General features: G+C 57.5%; 5 protein-coding genes across 5 annotated transcripts; 1 reads left to right on the forward strand and 4 right to left on the reverse strand.

Moving 5' to 3' along the window:
- Positions 1-86: 86 nt before the first annotated feature.
- Positions 87-1,960, reverse strand: KVR01_004271 (uncharacterized protein). Its single transcript, XM_044787155.1, has 4 exons — positions 1,863-1,960; positions 1,160-1,807; positions 500-1,062; positions 87-404 (listed from the first exon to the last, which is right to left on the reverse strand). The coding sequence occupies exons 1-4, from the start codon at positions 1,932-1,934 to the stop codon at positions 134-136; spliced, it is 1,554 nt and encodes a 517-aa protein (XP_044646435.1). The 5' UTR covers positions 1,935-1,960; the 3' UTR covers positions 87-133.
- A 160-nt stretch (positions 1,961-2,120) lies between these two features.
- Positions 2,121-4,379, forward strand: KVR01_004102 (uncharacterized protein). Its single transcript, XM_044787121.1, has 2 exons — positions 2,121-2,422; positions 2,506-4,379. Exons 1-2 carry the CDS (start codon positions 2,248-2,250, stop codon positions 4,242-4,244), a joined length of 1,914 nt encoding a protein of 637 aa, XP_044646266.1. The 5' UTR covers positions 2,121-2,247; the 3' UTR covers positions 4,245-4,379.
- Positions 4,380-4,443: 64 nt separating this feature from the next.
- Positions 4,444-7,190, reverse strand: KVR01_004688 (polynucleotide adenylyltransferase PAP1). Its single transcript, XM_044786284.1, has 5 exons — positions 6,888-7,190; positions 6,058-6,808; positions 5,397-5,985; positions 5,054-5,283; positions 4,444-5,004 (listed from the first exon to the last, which is right to left on the reverse strand). Exons 1-5 carry the CDS (start codon positions 7,028-7,030, stop codon positions 4,951-4,953), a joined length of 1,767 nt encoding a protein of 588 aa, XP_044646852.1. The 5' UTR covers positions 7,031-7,190; the 3' UTR covers positions 4,444-4,950.
- A 416-nt stretch (positions 7,191-7,606) lies between these two features.
- On the reverse strand, positions 7,607-9,920 carry KVR01_004413 (uncharacterized protein; the record flags this gene model as incomplete). Its single annotated transcript, XM_044793746.1, has 4 exons — positions 7,607-8,598; positions 8,649-8,799; positions 8,897-9,213; positions 9,278-9,920. 4 exons carry the CDS (start codon positions 9,918-9,920, stop codon positions 7,607-7,609), a joined length of 2,103 nt encoding a protein of 700 aa, XP_044646577.1.
- A 1,351-nt stretch (positions 9,921-11,271) lies between these two features.
- Positions 11,272-14,664, reverse strand: KVR01_004470 (uncharacterized protein). The gene is made up of 4 exons (XM_044794779.1): positions 14,301-14,664; positions 13,576-14,235; positions 13,158-13,390; positions 11,272-13,097 (listed from the first exon to the last, which is right to left on the reverse strand). The coding sequence occupies exons 1-4, from the start codon at positions 14,533-14,535 to the stop codon at positions 11,487-11,489; spliced, it is 2,739 nt and encodes a 912-aa protein (XP_044646634.1). The 5' UTR covers positions 14,536-14,664; the 3' UTR covers positions 11,272-11,486.
- Positions 14,665-19,766: the final 5,102 nt, after the last annotated feature.

The raw sequence follows: 19,766 nt of genomic DNA on the forward strand, positions 1-19,766 counted from the left end.
AGGAATAACCTTCTGCAGGGCAGCCTCCTAGAGGGCAACCCTCTGATAGGACGACCTCCTATGGGGCAATCCATCAGGCAGGGATATCATATATGATGCCATGGTATCATTCTTAAAGCTATGGAGGAACTAATCAGTCGTCCTCCCCGCTGTCGCTGCCGCTAGACCACCCCTCGTGATACTCGTCCGCCATCTCGGCGAGCTCGTTACTCAGCGCTTCCCTCTCCTCCACGCCTATCAGGCGCGTGACTGTCGACCGAAGGGACTTCAGGCGGCCTGACAGCGCTGCATCCGTAGATAGCGACGTTGTCACCGCGCTCTGCTTGAGGTTCTCCCCGCTCTTGCCGTCCCTGAATATGTGCGGGAAGCTGTCCGGGAGCGGGTAGCTTAGTGTGGAGCGGTATCTGCGTATGCGATCAGTACTCGCCCATTTAGTTACGTCCAAGAAAACACAGAAAGGAACAGGTTGGCTGGGAGGTTGGGAGGCTGTGGTACGAACCTCCTGCTGATGGCTTCGCTCCTTGTTCGCCTGCGTAACCTGTCGTCTCCTTCTTCTTCTTTCTCATCCTCTTCTTCATCATCAGCACGCTCGCCCCGGCTCGCAAGGACCTGGCTGAATATCTTTGGCGCGCGATGGTAGCCGTTCTGCTTCCTGCCATCCCCGGCCCCGAGGTCATCCGCTGGGCGTAGGTCCAGGTCGAGACTCAGGCCATCTTTGGGCTCGTCGCCTACATCCTCGCTGTGTGGCGTATCGTCTGCCCCTGAAAAGCTCATCTGCAGGTTTGCAACCGTCTGCTTGCCGTGCAGGTTGAGCAGATCGGTCATATTGCCGAGCGTGTCCCTATTCCTGGCATCTTTCAGGCGGAACGGAAGCGTAGCGGATTCTATGGCCGTGGAAAGCAGCGCTGAGGTGTGCCAAGCTGAGGAGGTGTCCAGAGAGAGTACGTTGCGGAGCCTTGGTGAGAATGAAGATGGGATGGCGATGGGGATGATCAGCGAAGCTTGCTTGTAGATTTCGGTGAGCGACTTCGCCTTGTTGACCAGTCGCAGAAGACGCTTGTCCTGGGAGGAGCAAAGGTGTCAGTAAAATGGTATATACCAGAGGAGGATGTCCTGTAATGCCATCAAGAAAGAAGCATGCTAAAATGGTCTCACTTACTCTGCTCACACCTTGGAATCCCTCCTGCAGGCCCCAGACCCAAATCGTGGTTTTGCCGTACTCATCCCTCAGTTTCTCAATATACCGCGACGCAAAGCCGCCCCAAGCGTCGTCCACAGTTGTCATGATTTGGATGCCCTGCATGTGGTCAGCCTCCTCGGCGAAGGGCCTCATGTCCCTGTCCACGAGGTCGTGCTCCTTGTCCAGGTCCGCAAACAGCTCCTCGCCCGAATTCCACCGCTCAAAAGGCGCGATGCTGGAGTTCAGGTCGTATTCATTAAGCTGAACAATGCTTCGGGGGTGGTAGAAAACCCGGTTGAAATCAGACCAGTAGCGAACCGACTCGGTGGTGAGCTGCGGCGGCTCGAGGCCGGCATCCAGAGACTTCTGATACGCGCTGGGCTCGATCGGCTCGGCCTTTTGCACCACGGCCTGGCCGCCCCATAAGGACGAGGACTGGGCCGGGTCGTCGTCCTGGATGTCGTATAGGGCGTTGATCCTTTTCAATGAGCCAAAACCACCCTTGAGATCGTAGATCACGGTCCGAGGCATGAATGTCTCGGACCCATCTGCGCCGAGACCAGGACGCCAGTGTACGTCATGGTCTATGGCGGATTCTTCATCCTCGGCGTACGTAAAATATGATTCCTGGCCAGCGGTCAGTAAGTCGAAGAAGTACTCTTATGAGCAGGTTCGTTCATACCTGGGCGTTCCAGAAGTGTGTGGCCAGGTAATTGCTCTGCTGGCCAAGTTGCAGGGTGATTATCTCGTGCATTTTGGTGTATCTTCACGATGTTTTCGTTGGAGTCGTCCTCCGGCCGCCCAGCCAAAACTGGACGGGATGACGCACATGGCGGGCAGGGGTAGCTCCATCTTATCAGTTGTGTGGGGCCGAGCCGCAGGGCCCAACTCGGATGTAATCGATTCGACGTCGTGGACGCCAGCAATGCGGCTGCCCCTTTTGAAAACCCACACCCCATGGTTCGCTCGCTTGTACGGAGTATAATTACTTCCAGCCACGACGCTCGTCCCGTCAAACAATTTTTAGCACTACCACCATAATCCTGGGCACATCCCAGCAAGCGAAGATGGCACCGACACTGACGCAGATGTTCACAAAAGAACTCCAGTCCTTCAGATCCCCACCCGCAAAACAGACGGCGCCGATCCCAAAGGTTGGCGAGCCAGCACCTTCGCATGATAGACTGCAGCTCCCAGACAAGCCCACAATAGTGGTCTTCCTGCGACACTGCGGCTGTCCATGTAAGTCGTGCATCCATCAGCTCCTGTTCACCCATCCTCGAATGACACCCGCTGACTGTTCCCGCGCCTCCCCGCCAAAACAGTCGCCGAGAAGACCTTCCGCAACCTCACCGCCTTCTCCGTAAAGCACCACCCGCAGATCCACTGCATAGCCGTCTCGCACAGCGACGAGCCCGCCACGACGGACTGGGTCGAGCATGTCGGCGGTGCTTGGGAGACAGACGTCGTGGTCGACGACGAGCGTGATGTCTACGCCGCCTGGGGGCTGGGCCTGACCTCCTACTGGCACGCCATCGGGCCCTTCTCTATCTACAACGCCGTGCAGCTCGGCAAGACCGAGGGCATCTGGAACAGGACCACGGAGAGTGGCACGCGGTGGCAGATGTCCGGGGCCTTCGCCACCGACAGGAGGGGCGTCGTGCGGTGGGTCAGCATTGCCCGCACCGCGAGCGAGATCCCGGACTTCAACGCCGCGCTCAAGGCCCTCATCGAGGTGCCGACCGAGGTCACTGCAGATATACCTGCCGAGGCTGCGCGTAAGCGGGGGTCTACGGGGGCGTCCAAGGAGCTGCCTCCTGATCCACCTCGCGAGGCGCCCATAGAGGTATCTAAGGTGCCCACCGAGTCTTCTAGCGTGGTGCCTACTGACGCGCCTAGGGAGGTGCCCACTGAGACGTTTGAGGAGCAGGAGATACCGCCTGAGGTGCCTCCGAAGGCGGCCAAGTTGCTGGGAGGATTGCAGAAGGACACGCCTAGGGAGATACCTGTCGAGGCAGCTCAAGTGGTGCCTCCCGAGGCGCCTCAGGATGTGCCCACGGAGTACCACGTGGACGTGCCTGTTGAAGCATCCAAGGAGCTGCCTCCCGACCCACCTAAGGAGGTGTATTCGGAAGTGCACACGGAAGAGGATGTGGAGGCACCCAGGCAGGTTCCCATTGAGTCGGCTAGGGAGTTGCCCACCGAGGTGCACCCAGAATCACCCGTGTCTAGGGAGTTGCCTTCTGAGGTGCGCCCAGAGTCGCCCATGAGCGTTTACAGCGATGCTTCTGCAACCGCGCACACGGATGTCCCCACAGAAGCGATTAAGGAATTATCGATGGAGCCGACTAAGGACGAGTTCACTGAGTTGCCTGAGGAAAAGTACACCGAAGCACCTGGGGAGGTGCCTACCAAGTCACAAAAGGACATTCCCACGGTGTTCCACACAAATGAACCCGCCGAGGCATCCAAGGACGTGCCAACAGAATCCCACGTCGAAGAGCCCGTTCTGGCATCTCAGGAAATCCCTACTGAACCACACGAGGACGCCCCTACCGACTTCCATATCGAGGAGCCTAGTAGAGCGTCTCAGGATGTGCCCACGATAGTCACTGAGGCTCCTGCAGAGTTCCACAGAGATGAGCCCACCGAGACGTCTAGCGAGATATCCACGGAGTCACCCAAGGAAGCCCCTGCAGACTTCCACGTCGAGGAGTCCGCCAGTGCATCTCGTGAGGTGCCCAACATGGTGACCGAGGTACCCGTGGAAGCGCCAGCAGAGTTGTCGTCCAAGGACACGGGCGCGGACGCGCGCACCGAGACGCCCGAGGTGCCAATCATGGTCACCGAGGTGCCTCCGGAGGTGCCCGAGGAGTTGTCAAAGGAGGTCCACCCCGAGCTGCCTGCTGAGCCGTCTATGGAGGTGCCCACGATCGTGCACACAGAGGCACCTGCTGAGCCGTCGAGGGAGGTGCCCACGATTGTGCACACAGAGGCACCTGCTGACTCGCCCGTGGAGGCCGCGAAGGAGGCCGCGAAGGAGGCTCCAAAGGAGGTCTTGTAAACGAGCCGTGTCAGGGCCCCTCTCCGCAGTATATGATCCAATGTCTTCAGAATGAGCATATGTCACTTTGGGAGTTTAGGTAGCATTTGGGAGCATATAGAGCATTCATCTTATTTTAGATCAATTGTGTCTCGACTTTCCCTGCGACAACCTGTTTCATCCGAGACATACGTAGCACTCTGGAGCAACGTACTGGTGATTTGGCGAGGCACGTATGCCTCTAAAATGTAGCTTTATTTGCGTAGGTGCGCTCTAGTCTATCATACATAGCCAGCAAGAGCAGATAGGCCGCACCATCAAGGGCATATCTTCTCCATGACATGGCCCCCCGCAGACCTGCCATCCGCTTTTTTTTGCCATTGCTTGAGATGCCTTCTACGTCTATTTCCAAATCAGCCGACGAGATGACTTGAGGTGGCAGTGCTACTCCTTAGCACAGACTCCCCTGAACGCGCCATTTCTCGTTCCAATCTGCGGCTCCCTTCTCGGTTCCCCAGAAGTGTGTGATCTTGGCCAGCTGTAGCACTGAGACGCCGGTTTGCAAGAAACACGGCCGGACATGCGCATAACAGCTCGGGTGGCCAAGCTACCACGGCTTCTGTTTACTTTTGTTTTTATATTTTTTCTCGTTCATTAATTTTCTTTGATGATAGCCTTGCCTGCATAAGATAGATCAGTGCAAAAAAGGATGTCGGGGGATCAAAGCTCAACCAGCGCTGACCGTTGAGGTCTGCTGTCGCTTGGCTGTATCAATGGCTTCCTGCACAAGATTTAGCGACAAGTGGGTTGCAAGAAGTTGAGTCACATACTTGAGTGGGCGCCTTGCGTTTCACTCCATTCGGTGCTTGCGCCGCCTTCTTCTTAGGTTTCGCGGGCTTGACCTCGCCGGGCTCGAAAACATCGTCGGGAAGGTTGCAGTTTCGGACGTGCTGCACGCTGATGCCGCAGCAATGTTGAAGCTCGGTCTCCCACTTGTCCCAGTCATACAGCTTTGCCTTAAACTCATTGACTTCGTAAGACAGGTCGAGTGATTTCGCACCTGTTTTGTCAATCCGCCTGGTGTTAAGACACATACACGTTTCGAGAAGATGGTGATAATAAAACCGCACGGGCTTTAGTGGTCGCAACTCTGGACTCGGGGTCATGACTCACCTTCGCGCAGCTTGATGCCGATGTAGTGTGTCGAGGTGAAAACATCTTTCGGGCCATCATCTCCTTCTCCTTTGACTTCGGTGCCGTCGCCGCCTTCTTTGGCCGCGTCATTACCTGACTCTGTCTTGGACTTGTCGTCAGCGTCATCACCGTCCTTTACGATGTACTTGAAACTTCCGTCCAGAATGACGTTCCACTCATCCATGCCATGGACGGTCTTGTGTTTGCGCTCATATCCCTTGTTGAACGGGCGTGCGAGCTCGACAGAAGAGTGTCGCTCCAAATTTTGGACCAGAAGACGGATCTTGGACTCGACGAAGCCACCCCAGATCTTGCTGTTCTCCTTGGTCGTGCTGGCTGCGTTGACCATGATGTAATACTTGTAATCCTGAGTGAAGAAAGTGTGCTTGACGAAGAGCGACTTCCACGGGAGTTTGCCGATCATGATTTGGTCCACCACTTGGGCAAAATCCTCCAGTTCTTTCTGTATGATGGTCTTGCTTGAGTGTGTGATATTGAAGGTCGCGCACATGGACGGGTAGGCCGGAGTAATGATGGGCATGAGATGATACGAGTCTCCCTTGTACACCTATCCCAGGAATTTCAGTCACGGGAGAGGCAGAGTAACAATACTTGTGGAGGAGCTCGTAGCCGTGCATACCTGGGGGTTCCACACTCGGACCTGCAGAGGGCCCTCCTCAACCTTCTTCAGCAGCACGGGCTGAGGCCAGGGCCAGCGCTGCATGATGTGAAAGAATTTGTTGACCAGGACCGCGCCGTTTGCCTTTGGGTAAAGCTGACAGACTCTGGCCACCAACATGGCCCAGGCCACACCTCCAGGGAAGCCCATGATGTTGGCGTAGATGGCGCGCTTCTGGGCCCACAGCTTGATGGCCCGCAGTGCCAGTCTGAAAGACGTCTTCTCGGGGACCAGCTTCAGGATGTCGTCCGTAACTCTCGTACCATTGAGCGATCGCAGTTCAGCATCGTCCAGGCCGCGCAGGAGGTTGTTGTCGAGCAAGTCCCAGGGGGTGGAGAGAGGCGGGATCTCGGTGACGGTAGCGATTCTAGAGAAGATTAGATCTATACTGATGCCAGAATACTCGAACTTGATGATGGGCACGAAGGCGTCGGTGACGGCGGTCAGGTCTTCGATCGAGCCAGGCGGGGCCATCTCGTTGAGCAGGCCGGGGAAGTGTTCGAAGAAGTCGTCTCTAGTGACGTATTTGGGAGCGACGACGAGGGTATCGATATCGGAGCCTGGGCCGAAGACGCCCAGGCGATAACTTCCGTACGTGAAGACACGGCCTCTGGCGGACTTGACGATTGCAGCGTTTTCGGCGTGTCGTATCTCGGCCACGCGTTGCACGAAGACATCGGCGATGGACTGGATCGACTTGAGGACAACCTCCCTGCGGTGGCAATGTGGCGTCAGAGATGCTTGTGCGTGATGGCTACAGTGCTCGAGGCCGTGTGCTGCCTGTTGCCTACCTCTTCTGCGTCTCGGTCGCATGCTCGTAGGTGTTCTGCGCCTTGAGCTCTGCAAACAGGGCGTCGTTTGAGCGCTTCTCAGCCTCGGTCGGGAGCAACGTCGAAATAGGAGGCGTTACGCCCCACTGGTTTTCGGCTGCCATATTGGCGTCGAGGTGGTCGTGGAGGATGCGGTCGGTGGTTGGGACGACCGCAAAGGTGGTTGTCGGAAACTTCTGTCGCTGTCCCCGTCCAGGCTGCTCGTCGCAGAAAGGTCAGTCTGGGTGGCTCTTGGGAAGGTGAGACGGCACGATGCTTCGTACAGGTTGTTAGCGCTGGCCTAGCAAGCTGTGGGGCGTGCCCAGTCGGCTGCAGGGGTCCTATGGCCCGTCCAGGCGGCCCAGCACCAGACGGCACACTTCACATGCCTGCCTACAAATCTCTTCCCACCCTGATGTCACATAGTGGACTGCATTGAAAGTTTGTATGTATATAAAGCGTATTTATTTCTTAGTACTACTCCAGAGCTGTCTGCTTCTGGTTCTTAATATTAAAGCCGCGATTCCGAATCTACACCACGCACACACACGGCAGTGGAGATTTCGCCCATCGCCTCCAGGATGAGACAGCTTGCTGGACCACCCACAGTTGTTTGTTGTTCCCATCCTGCTCCGCCTCTCCAGACGATCCGCACGCCAGCCAGCCCATGTGCTCCGTACAAGCACAAGTCCGCCTGCACTTCATTTCTCACCACCCCAGAAGGCGGACCAGTGTTCGACGGCCCATTCGACGACTGGCCATTCCTGCCCTGAGAGCCACACTGCGGCACCGCCGAGGATACTCACGCCCCCGAGAACCTCGAGTGCGATCCATCCATTTGCCTTCAGCCGCGCAGCCACGCGCAGCAGCCCAAGCGGGTCCTGGTATTGGGTGGTCGAAGTGCTGTAGTAGCGGCCGCGCCCCGTCTTCCGCCTCGGCTTCTCCCCCGGCCGCGAAACGCTGCGGTCCCGATCTGCCCACGGCACGAGCTCTCCATCCTGCACGCATTCATGAAGCTTCTCCGTCAGCCAGATCGCTCGTTCTCCCCGCGCAAGTGCGTCGTAACGGGCTCGCTCGTTTGCCAGGCTCCTCTGCAGCTCTGACGCCCAGTTGGCAAGCCGGATCTGGGCAAGCCGTTCCTCTCTTTGCGTGTGGTCGGCGATCCGGGCGAGGGAGTACTGTGCAGTTGCTCCCACGGGAGACGAAGATGATCCCGTGGCCACCAGTGGCATGGGAGGGCTGGCTGAGAGGCCCATGGGTTCGTAAAGTGCCTTGGGCCTCGACGAGCTGTCTGCGTTCTTCCACTGGATGAACTTCTTGGCGGCAGCATGCCTCAGCCACGATGCTCCGTTCTCGCAGAACACCTGGTCCACCACATTCGCAAGCTCCGATTGCATTAGTGGTTGTACGTAGTCCGGACTCATCAACAGGCTTGCGTCCATGATATCATGGTCTGACCCGGGCGTACTGGATACGGCGTACGGATATCTGGGCTCGTTATCGCCTGGGATTCCCGTCGAAGACACGGTAAACGAGAATGGTCGCACTCCCGCCTCCATCAGCTCACTTCTGATCTGGAGCTTGCTTTGTGCAACGGCCTCGGGTGTCATGGTATCTGCCTTGGCAACAAGCGGGATAACATTCGTCAGGGATGCTAAAAGTTGCAGGTATTTGATGTCGGCCGGTTTGAGCTCTGCATGACGTTAGCCAGTTTCTTTGAATGCAGCCTGAAGAACAACTCGCTTTGCTGGATGAGGTAGAAAACCAGATCGACTTGGCTGCCTCCGTCGCCACCGAGCATGTTTAAAATTTCAGCGTCGGGCGATGCATTTGACTGCACTTTCTCGAAGTGCGATTCAACATAACGAATTACGGGAGTAATGCTCTCCATGCTCTGGTTCAGGTTAGCATGTCCCTTCCCTTTTGTTGACTTCTCTCTAATCTCCGGAGAGAGCCTCGCCAGGGTAGCGGCAGGGGGTGGCTCAACTCACCGAAGCACCGTTACTATAACCTGGGGTATCAATAAAGCAAATGTTCCTGTCTAAAATGGTATCATCGACACTCTTCCGGCGTTTAAGCAGTTGAAAATCGTCCAGATCCGACCACCATTCTGGGTATGGCTTCGTGCTCGCGAATATCTCGGATATCTCGGTTGTCCGGGCCTGGTTCCTCGAAGATCTGGACCTCCCACGGCGGGTGCTCGAAGCCAGGCTGAGCAGTGCGTTTGAATGGGACGGTATGGGATCGATGTGTACTATGTGTTCGCAGGATTGGACCAGGGCCTTGATGAGCGATGTCTTGCCGACGCCTGTTCAACAAGAGCCTATCAGCAAGAGGTTCTGTGTGCCCACACGTCACAGCCCGATACGTACCAGAGTCTCCAGCTACAAGGACCTTCAGCCTCCCCATCCGCTTTCCCCCGTCCGTAAATGGCCGCCTGCTGGGCATCTTGATCGAGGGCATAACAAGCTGGGGGGCACTGCCGCTGTCCATCATCTCCGAGGCATCCATGTTGCCGAGATCCTGGCTCATGCTGAGGGCCTGGCTTGCGACGTCCTCGGATAACGACACGCTCATCGTATCGCTGATGGCGGAGGGCGATCCCGGGGTGGCCAGCATCAAGGGGGTTATCGGCTGCGAGAGATTACTCATGGGTTCTGGCAAGTTCAGCCTGCTCGGGGCAGCATCGGAGATCAGGGAGATATCATCAGCATCTGCGGGGTCCGACGTCGAGATGGATTCACAATCACTTGGTGCGGCGGTATGCTTGGGGGGGTTGCTGTGCTCCGGTTCGGGCGGCCCCGGCTTGCGGTGATCACGGCCGGCGGCTGTGAAGCTCGCCAGTGATTGCTGCAGGGCGGCGTCGACGGCGTCCTCGCTGCCGATAAAATACGAGTTTATCTGCTGCTGCTGGCCAGCAGCAGCGGGGTGGCGGAATGCAGTCGGGAGGTCGCCATCAGCCCCTCGTTGGGCCCGCCGCGGTGGCGGGCCAGGGTCGCCTGGGAACGGTCGCATCGTGGAGGGGGCAAGGTGCACATGTACGTGCGATAACAGTCAGGGAGAGGCGGACAGGCTCAGCAAGTTTTATCATGGGATATCAGGCGGGTTGCTTGCTCGTTGCTGCTGAAGTCAACCGGACTTGGTCAGATGCCGAATACGCCTTGTTGAGTGAGCGAGTGATATGACTAGGATGGATTCAGACCGACCAGCCGTGTCGTCGTATCAGCACATATGTTATTTATCGCCTGGTGTCGGACGGCGACCGGCTATGGTCTGTTAGGCTGTGAGGTGAAGCAAGCTAGGGACGTGTGGTAGGGAGGGATAAGGAGGTTGTGACCAGATGAGCCGAAGGGCAGAAGGGGGGGGGGAGGTTGAGTGCGGCTTGGGGTGATGACATATCGAAGAACCCCGCGTTGCATGCGTACTTACACCCTAGGCAGGTAGCACTGTATCCCGGGCCCGGGCCCCCAATTCCCCCACTTTGACAATTGGGTATATCCAAATGATGCCAATCTGGCATGATAGGCCTGGGATGCGATATCACCTGGTCCCCGAGCCTGTCGCTTGGAACGCCGATAAGCGGACTGCGTGCATCTTTAATTTGAAACATATATGGTTCATCACAACTTTCGATCAAGACATTATGCCACACCACACTACGAAAATGTGTGGTCAAATTCGTAGTTCCGCTCGAGTTGAACCAAACTTGCACCCAGTCTAACCTCGGCACACATGCGACAGCTAGGGCAGAGCTCTGTATTGGCAACCCCGAATAATGATAAGGAAAAGGGGGAAGGGGCGAAAGCTTGACCGTCTTGGCTAGATACATACATACGGAGTAAGCCAACAGGCATCCATCCGGCGAGGCATTCCAGCTATAACCTCCACTCGGGCATGTCCCCTCTGACTATCGGACGAGCTGGCGGTCAGGCACACCCTCTGATCCTGTGGATGTGCACTGCGAGAAAAAGGGGTGTGAGAGGCTGGGCACGAGTTGCCTGGGCCTCTTTCGCCGCCCTTTCAACACATTGATAGCACCGAGAGCAACACGGTCTACGACACTAGTAATTCAGGGGACTCGTAACTTGCCCCACATATTCCATCAGATATGGGGAATAGGGTTTCCTCCCCAGCTACGCGGCCACAGTGGGCACTTACTTAACTAAGTACTGACCTCTAGCCGCCCCGTCCCCTACCCAATGTCCTACAGGACAACCTCTTAGAAATAACCTCCTATAGCATACACTCCTATAGGACATTCTCCCACGGGACATCCTCCCACGGGACATCCTCCTACATAACAACCTTCCACAGTATAGGATGACTGCTTAAAAGATGATATATGAGGTTTAGGTAAACCATGAGGGCTCTCTTTGATTAACAACGTATATGATATGCTGCAAAAAGTAAATAAAGTGGCGAATATACCGTGTTCTACATGCTTCACAAAAACGCACAAGACGCACACGGACTCCTCGCAAGATGCCCAATGAGGGGGGTATCTACCAACATGCCACAGCCCATCACCCTCGCTCACAACGAACGCATAAACCCGTTCGCAGCCGGCCAGCTCCCTCCCCCCTAGCCAACACCCCCTGTCCCGCCCGGGCCCGTATCCCACGGGGGACCACCAGCCCCGGGCCCGGCGTCACCGATCATCATCCAGCTGTCGTCGTCCAGCATGGGCTCGAAAGCCCCGACGTTGCCGCCGCCCTGCATGGCAGCCGCCACCTGCGAGAACAAGACGGACGGGTCACCAGGGCCGTCCCACGCGCTCATTCCCTGGAAGAAGTTCATGTCTATCTGTGCTTGTTGTTGTTGTTGTTGTTCTTGTTGTTGCTGCTGCTGCTGCTGAGCCGCAAAAGGGTCCGTCATCTCCCGGGGGCCGCCCGGCATCGTCCCCGCGGCTCCGGCCTGCGCCAGGCCCTGGCCTCCGCCGGTGGTCGTGCCGGGGCTGACGCCCGAGCTGGGCTGCGTCGTCGGCGTCGAGGCGCTGTTGGCCGCCGCGGACGGGGACGAGCCCGCCGACGAGCCACCCGCGCGGTGCGGGAGCCTGAACTGGGCCGCCGCGGCGCTCCCTGCCCCGGCTGGCGGCGACTTGCCGTCCGAAGACAACGACGACCCCCCCGTGGTGGTGGTGGTGGTGTCCGAGGGGGTCGCCTCGGTCGCCTGCGTCGGCTGGAACCAGAGTGAGGGCGTCAGGCCCTGCGACGCCGAGGTCGGCTCCGGGGAGACGGCGATGCGCTTGCGCTTGTTTGCGTACCCCCCGTCCTGCCCCTCGGGGCGGCCCGGCGGCACCTGGAGGTCCCACTGGAGGACCTGCCGGATCTGCTTCTCCATCTCCTGGACGTTGGCCGGGCTGCTGAGGGGCAGTCCGGGGAGGGGCGGCTGCATGTCTGCGATCCTCGAGAGTCTGGACCTGGCGAAGAGGGGTATGTTGTTGCCGCATGCCGTGACTATCTTGCGCGTGTCAGGCATCTCGATTCGTGGGATGCGGACATGGCCGAGGAGGTTTGCGCGTTGCAGATCGACGATCGCCTGTGTGAGGAACGACTTGGTGATGACATGCTGCTTGCCTATGGCGTTCATTGCAACTAGGAGAAATTCGAGGTTCGAGGTGTAGTCCGGCTGCATGCCGTCGTCCTGTGACATTGTTGTGTAGACTGAGCTGGCGACGTAGAGCGCGAGGGCGACGAGCGGGCTCTTGTATCCAACGTTCGAGTGGCTGGTCAACTTGACGACAGTCACAATTTCTTGGGCCGCCGTCAAGACTCGTGTCTTGCTTGTCTGTTTGACATGATCAGGAAGGTCATGCTCCTTTGTCATCTCATAGGCGCTGTTATGCAGACAGATGACTGATGCGTGGAGATTGAGGTTTGTGTGAACAGCCACAGGGTCTCGCAAATTCTTGGGTAGCCTAAACCGCTCTGGCAGGAACATAAAGGCACTTGACAACATATTATCCAGCTCCCTATGTTTGTTCCAGTACCTGCCGTAGTCGTAGTTGTCTCGGCCGTCGTCAGGCTTAGTACGATGGACGTGCTTTAGGATCGCGTTGAATATATAGCAGAGCACCACAGCTCCCGCGAATGATGAGTACGACGCCCCCGAAAACACGTCCTCGATACGTGAGGTCGTCTCTTCCGTACACGTGTTGAATGCCTCCTCGGAGCTGGGCAAATGGGTTGTAACCTATCAGAATCTCAGCACATAGGTTCTCATCGACGCGCATGGTGAATTGGGTGAACTGACCTCACTCATATCGACCAAGCTTGGCCAGCCGGTGCTGATCGAGGCATGGGAATCAACACAATATGCCCCCCAGAACACTCGCCTCCTCTCCTCCAGCTCGGTCCAATCTCTTGGAGGGGCAATTGTCGGCGCCAGCTCTGCTGCCGCATTGGGGTCGTCCAACCGGTGCAGACCCATCATATGAATCAGCTTGATGCAGCGGGCCGTACTCATGGCCGCACGCGTGAACCACACTACAGCATCCGGGATTAGCTATCAGAGGAACAAAGAAGAAGCCACATGCCAGTACAGCGAGTAGCATGCCGCGACGTGGGCAAAGCTTCTCTCAGAACCTACAGACCGTAAAGTATTTGTCGTATAGGCTGTGGGTGCATGCTTGTTCTTGAAGGGGTTACGATTATATGCAAAAGCTGCTTACTGCAACGAGCCTCGTCTGTGGCGAGAAGAGCCCAGGCCTGCGCGTGGGCCACCGTGATAAAGTGCTCTCCCTCTCCCCTAAGTTCGTCCTCCTCGAGGTAATGGCGGGCTCTTCGATGAAATGCATCATGGTATGACGAGTACTTCTCATGGCTGTTCGTGGCCATCGTCCACACAGCATAAATGAGTGCCATCGGCGGGCGTAGGTGTCCTCCAGAGTGGAAAGCCTGCATATAACGGCCGGGGTGGATGATAGGGTTCAGTGGGTGCTGTTTTGTGAAAAATGTCCTGTGCAAGTCCTCAATCATTTCGGTTGGGGGCATGGCCTCAAAGAGCCCTAGCCCCAGGAGTTCATTCCGTGATGCGCCTGCATTCTCTGCCCGATGCTTATACTTAATGTCGGCCATTGAGAATTCAGGATAGACAGGTGCTCGTGGACGGGGAGCCTGAGTGTTGGCGCCGGGGACCTCGCTTGCTGCTGGCCCAGGAACACCGCTCCCATAGCTCCAGCTGAACGGATCGTCTGCAGCGTCAGGAATGGACGACTGCTGTAAGCGCTGGGCTGGAGCATCCGGGACCTGGGAAGGCGGCACATCCTCAGGGACCTCGTCGGAAACAGAAGCCTTCTTGGGCGCATCCTTCAGTAAAACCTCCACTTGGGCTGTGATGAGAGTCTCAGTCAAACCGGTCCGGCTCCTCACTGCGGGTTCCAGTGACAAGACATACCCAGGCGCTCCTCAAGTTCCTTGACGTTCCTCCGCTTGAAAGCGGGCTTCCTCCTGGACTCCGGGTAACAACACTCCGAGGCTATTCGGGTGCACCTTGTGCATGCCGGCTTTGTTCGGTCGCATTTCAGTTTCCGGGCCCGGCACGACACGCAAGCCAAAGATTCAAGCCCGGTGTTGGGTCCCGACTCAGGGTCCGGCGCCGCATCGGTTGACGGCAGATCTTCGCTCGGCATGGTGGACCGTGGCCTCCGCAGTCATGAGGGCATCAGGACATATGATCATGTCAGTCGGCACGTGTTACAAGATATCAAGCTGACAGAGACGGATGAGCTCATCAATTAACACGTGATTGTGGCCATAAACGGCTGCCTACCAGCTAAAAAGAAGTTCCTCCTATGATATCCGGTCATTTTTTCAGATTCACCTCGGACATCTTAGGCGGACGGACTTTGAGCCGAGTACCGGCAGCTGAGGCTGAAGTAGTGACGTCATTGACTTGAGCTCGTCCCCACGACGAGGCTGAGGCCCTGACAACTGCACTCGCGTCTGCCTTTGCAAGAGTGGACTGCAAGGCTGCGGGTTGTGGATTTCAATATCTCGGGTTTTGGCTCGGGGCAAGCATATGACGAGGCCAGGAATGGTCCTCCAGCCTTGCCCCAGATTTCGTGACCTGCCTGACATGCGGAGAATAAAACGCCGAAAAGCAACGATGGGCAATGAGGTCATCCGCACGGACACCCTTGATAGCACACGCTCGCTGGTTGCGGTATAGCCCCATGCCGTCTGTCTGCGAGCGGTTCGCCCCGCACCTTCGGTCTCGGATCCGAGACCGCTTCCAGACTTTTCTATTGCTGTCGCCCGGGCTGAATTTGACTACAACTACAAACTTGAACATGCTCCTGCTACCGTTCGTTCATCATGCACCCCATTCCCGCGCAAAGCCGTCCCCGGAACGACACGGCATGAACTCACGGCACTAGGACGTGGCGGGCTATAGAAATAGGTTCCAACGGGCTCCGTCACGCCCAGTTGAGACAAGGCGTACAGCAGTGCAAGTGTCGGTACCGTACCCGACGAGCCAAGGAATGCGGCCGGCCCTCGTCCCCCACGCGGACCCTGGGCGCGCCGAGGTCATGAGCCCGTGTCAAAAACGCTCTGACAGCCCGAGCAGGCGAACTAACCCCAAATAGTCGCTGGGGCTGGGCTGTCAACCACGGCCCTGCGTCAAACATGTTCGCTGACGGCACAGACAGATCACTGGTACCCAACCCAGCCCGCCGGGCCGCGGAGATTGTAAAACACAAGCTGAAAAGCCGGCGGGACTTGCCTTCTAGACGATCCGCAGAGACGGGAGTCTGAGACTCGTGGCGCACGTGTCAGCAATTCATGGGCAATGTCCATAATGTGTCTGTCTCTCCTGCCAGTCGTGTTTCTCAAGTCTCAGATCCAGCTGAGACAGTGAAACCGGCCCCGGGACATCGAGCCTTGTGCGATGATGGGGGAAGTCGAGACAAGACACGGGGCGCTCTTGACCGCCTGTCCAGAAGAGCCCTCCGCCGACGAGTCCTTGATAGCCCGAGAGCGCTGATCGGCTGGCTAGCTTGGAGGCGGTAACCCGAACACGGGATTGCTGGGCCTCCTCGAGGGGGCTTCCCCAAGGGATGACCCGAGATCGAGGGCTCGCCGTCGGCAAGCAGCATGTCGTTAGCCTCATGCCGGACCTCTGGGTATGACTGTGTCTTGGATTGGCTGGCTGACTTGCGGCTAGCTTTTGACCAGGTGGCTGGCGAATTGTACATACTCCGTACGGAATACTGCGCAGAGAGCAGAGATCAGCAAAGCGCCAACCAGCCACTAGGCTTGCGCACGGTATTGCGACTGCCGCAGGTGACAACGACAGCAGCAAGATTGATGGCGGCAAGTGGACCCTGTCAAGCGCTGGATTCTGTTAGTCCTTGGGCAGGTGGAGGGTCGGCTGCATTACGAAACAGCCCGGCCATCACCTGTCACTTCGGCATGGTGGCTAAAATGCACAAGGATGAATTGAAGCCCCGGATGTCGAAGCCGCCGTTGTATTTGCCAATACGATCTGTTGCCACCTGGAACCGGTGTTGGTTGACAGCAGCCGGTGAGATGTGCATCAGGCGGACGTGGGCTGGGGCCATCTTGATGACGACGACGCAGTGACAGTCGCTACCGGACAAATGTAGACCGGTCAACTGCGGGTATGCAGGCCAGGCCGGGAATCGGTGGCGCCCAGATTGGTGCCGGGCAGGTTCGCCGCAGAGCTCGAGGTGGCCGCAGGTCCAGAGGCCCCTAGATTTCCGGTGAGATTTGGCGAATTGGATGCGCTGTCGACATCCCACCTCAGACTGGGGCCGGCTTGTCACAACCTCGCTGGGCCGACATCCCTGACTGTGAAGGTGGTATGCAGGACGCAGCAGTCATGTCGTGTGCTCACCGGCTGTATTGCTGTTCGAAGTCCAGCCAGCCACGGCCGATGGGCTGGGCAGTTGATAGGGTGCCACTACAACAAAGTGTCCTGGCAACGAAAACGATGATCTGTCACTGCAGGATCAGCTCTCGCGTATCTCAACGGCAAGGGGATGACGGGACGGGACATCTGAGCCAGAGCAGACAGCCGCAGACAGCGTCGACCTGCAGGACAACGATTGCCAGGTAGCGAGGCGCGACGTCGTGAGTCGTGACAGGTTCAGGTCCACCACGATGAGGCCCATCGACGCTGACAATGGCATGGCAGGATGTTCCAGCCACCACCACCATGACTTGTCGTGTCCCGTGGTCTTGGGCTTCAACGCGGAGGCGTCTCCACTGCGGGTTTCTGCCCAAGCCACGCCTGAAGGAGGATTACCAATGTCGGCCTGTCGAGGATGGATGGGCCTAGTGTAGAAGAGGGAGAGGGGGAGGGGGAGGGGGAGGGAGAGAAATCGTATCACCACGTCTCAGATGTGGACCTTTGAAGTCCCCGAGGATGTGGTGGGGCCATGTGAATGCCATGTCTTCATTCCGGTGCAATTCCCGGACGGCGAGCTAACAGGAGATGCTCAACAGTTTTCGGGCAAGCGTGGCTGATGACTGACCCTCGGTCTGCAAGTACGGAGTACCTCGCTCACTCGCTCAGGTAGTCTGCCGTAGCATCTGCTGCATGCAGCCACACACACAATATCGAGAATGTGCGGGAGTGGGCTGAGTGGGAGAGTGGGAGAGAGTGTTGATGTAGTGTATCTCGGCTGCTGCACGCTGCAGACAAGACATTCTCACTTGCATTCCAGTGTGGAGGCACACAGCAGGCAGCAGGGGGCTCGTCTTAGCGGCGGAGATCTCCTTTCGATGACCCTGTCAGGCTGGCTGTCTGTTGGTGAGGGCTGTGAGGAAGGCTGAGAGGCAGAAGAGGGTGAGCGGTTGGAAATCTCGGGTCGGACTGTCAGGGCCGATCAAACCCACCCTGATCCCTGTTGGTGCAGGGTCCACACTGTCCCCACTGCTTCCCTGCCCGCGCCTGCTTCCCTCCCGCTCCCAGTCGGCCAGTCAGCCAGTCAGCCAGTGCCTTCCATTCCCTCCGCCGCCGGGCTTAGTGTAGAGGTGACAGACCCCACACCTTGGGGCGGGCCCACGCCCACGCGAACCAAACAATGTCGAGTCCATGGATGCCGTGAATGCAGCCTGGTGCTCGTCAGATACTTGTAGGTAATTCTTTCATGTCCTCTGCTCTACAGTACTACGATGTTGACACGGATACACACACAGTATGGGCATTTGAGATGCCTCCTCCTGATGCCTCCCTTCTCGCCATCCTCCTCGACGCCAGTGACCTCCACCACCTCCACCACCTCCACCACCACCAGATGGTCATGCCCACCATAGTGTACACTAGATCTCGCTGTTGAGTTGACTTGTCAAGCCTCGCTTAGAACGTACCCACGCGAGTGTTCTCGGCCCTGCAGGTGGGAGGCCCCATCCTGGCCCATGGGGCACACACTCACACTCCTGTCACATATCACAACTGTCAGTCCCTCAGGGCAGCACTTGCAGGCATTGTTATACGGTGCTGAGGAATCTCGGGAAGTGCCCGCGTCTCGAACTAAGTCAGCCCAGCAGCCTGGCAGCAGACCCGCCAGGGATGCCCTCCTGCCATGTCCTCATGCCCGCAGGTCCGGCTTCACCTTCAGCTGACACTTGTGCTAGTGAAGCCACGCACTCGAGCTGCCTCTGTTTCCTCAGGCCACCTGGACACCTGGCCAGCTGCAAAATTCTACAGACCCGCCGACGGCTCTCGCTTCACGGCTCAGAGTTGCCCTGACCACTACACGGATTCGCTCCTTGACACGATGAGCGCGAGTCTGGTTCGCGTCATGGAGTCACCGTCGCTGGCAACCTGCAATGTAGCCTCCAAATTTGTACCAAGCACCGGGGTACAGGCGTCCTCTTGCGCTCTGTTGCGGCCGCTCAAACACTTTGACCCCCGTCATGCTCGCCTCCCGAGGTGTCATTGTCAGCCAATGTGAAAATGTGAAACCTTGCTTTACCTCTGGTCGATGCTTCAAGCCCCATTCCTGGCACGGCACGCTGGCGCCGTTGCGATCTGAGCGCGTCGTCATGGCACCTGACTGTGTTTTCGGGTCGGCTTCTCCTTAGCGGAATTCCACTAGAACGTTGACGGAACCTTCGCTTACAAGACTAGGCCGTGGGCGCTCCGAGTCTCCTCTACTACGTATTTTCCGCCGGTTGAAGGCTCGCCGAGAGTCTGAACTGGCGCCGTCAATTCAGCCCCCCTCTTTAGCCATAATGAGTTCCATCACGGCACCCGGCAACGCGCAAAAGGCCGAGATCTTAGCTTGACTCGACTACTGTGGTAGATCTTCAAACATACCTCACCCGCCGCCACCATATCCCTGCACAGTACCAGAAAAGTACATGGCACCGTAGCAGTCAGCATCTCAGATACCCCTTCGCAAGCTCTAATGCTCTGCAACTCCATCGCTCGCGATCCGAGTGAGATCACAAACTCTCATTGGCCCATCGCGGCTGCCACCTGCCGCCTGGCCTGGACTGTTGGGTGACAGTAGCCCAGCCCGCCGTGGATCGAGCTTGCTCGACAGCCACTGCAGATCCGAGGAGAGGCGGAACTTGGCGGTGCTCTGTGGCATCCTGTTTGCTTTGCAGGCCACCCCCTCCCACTCCCCGAATAGCCTCCAGCAGCCGACTGCGCGGCCCCTCAGGAAGCACTTGTGGCAACAACGGATCCAAGGCGATTGCTCCACCCGGCTGATGTCGCAGCAATTGCCAGTCGGCCGCCTGTACGCCTATAAGCTCAACCCAGCCCATAGTGTGTCCTGTACATTACAGCAAGCCTTCCAGCGATCAGCAGCACGTCGACCACCACCACGATCGCATAGCACAGCATGGCATGCGTTAGCGCTGAACCCTTTTTGTCTTCTGCGGT

Source organism: Diaporthe batatas (genome assembly GCF_019321695.1).
Source record: "Diaporthe batatas strain CRI 302-4 chromosome Unknown Contig00004, whole genome shotgun sequence".
In the NCBI taxonomy this organism is placed as follows: Eukaryota; Fungi; Ascomycota; class Sordariomycetes; order Diaporthales; family Diaporthaceae; genus Diaporthe; species Diaporthe batatas.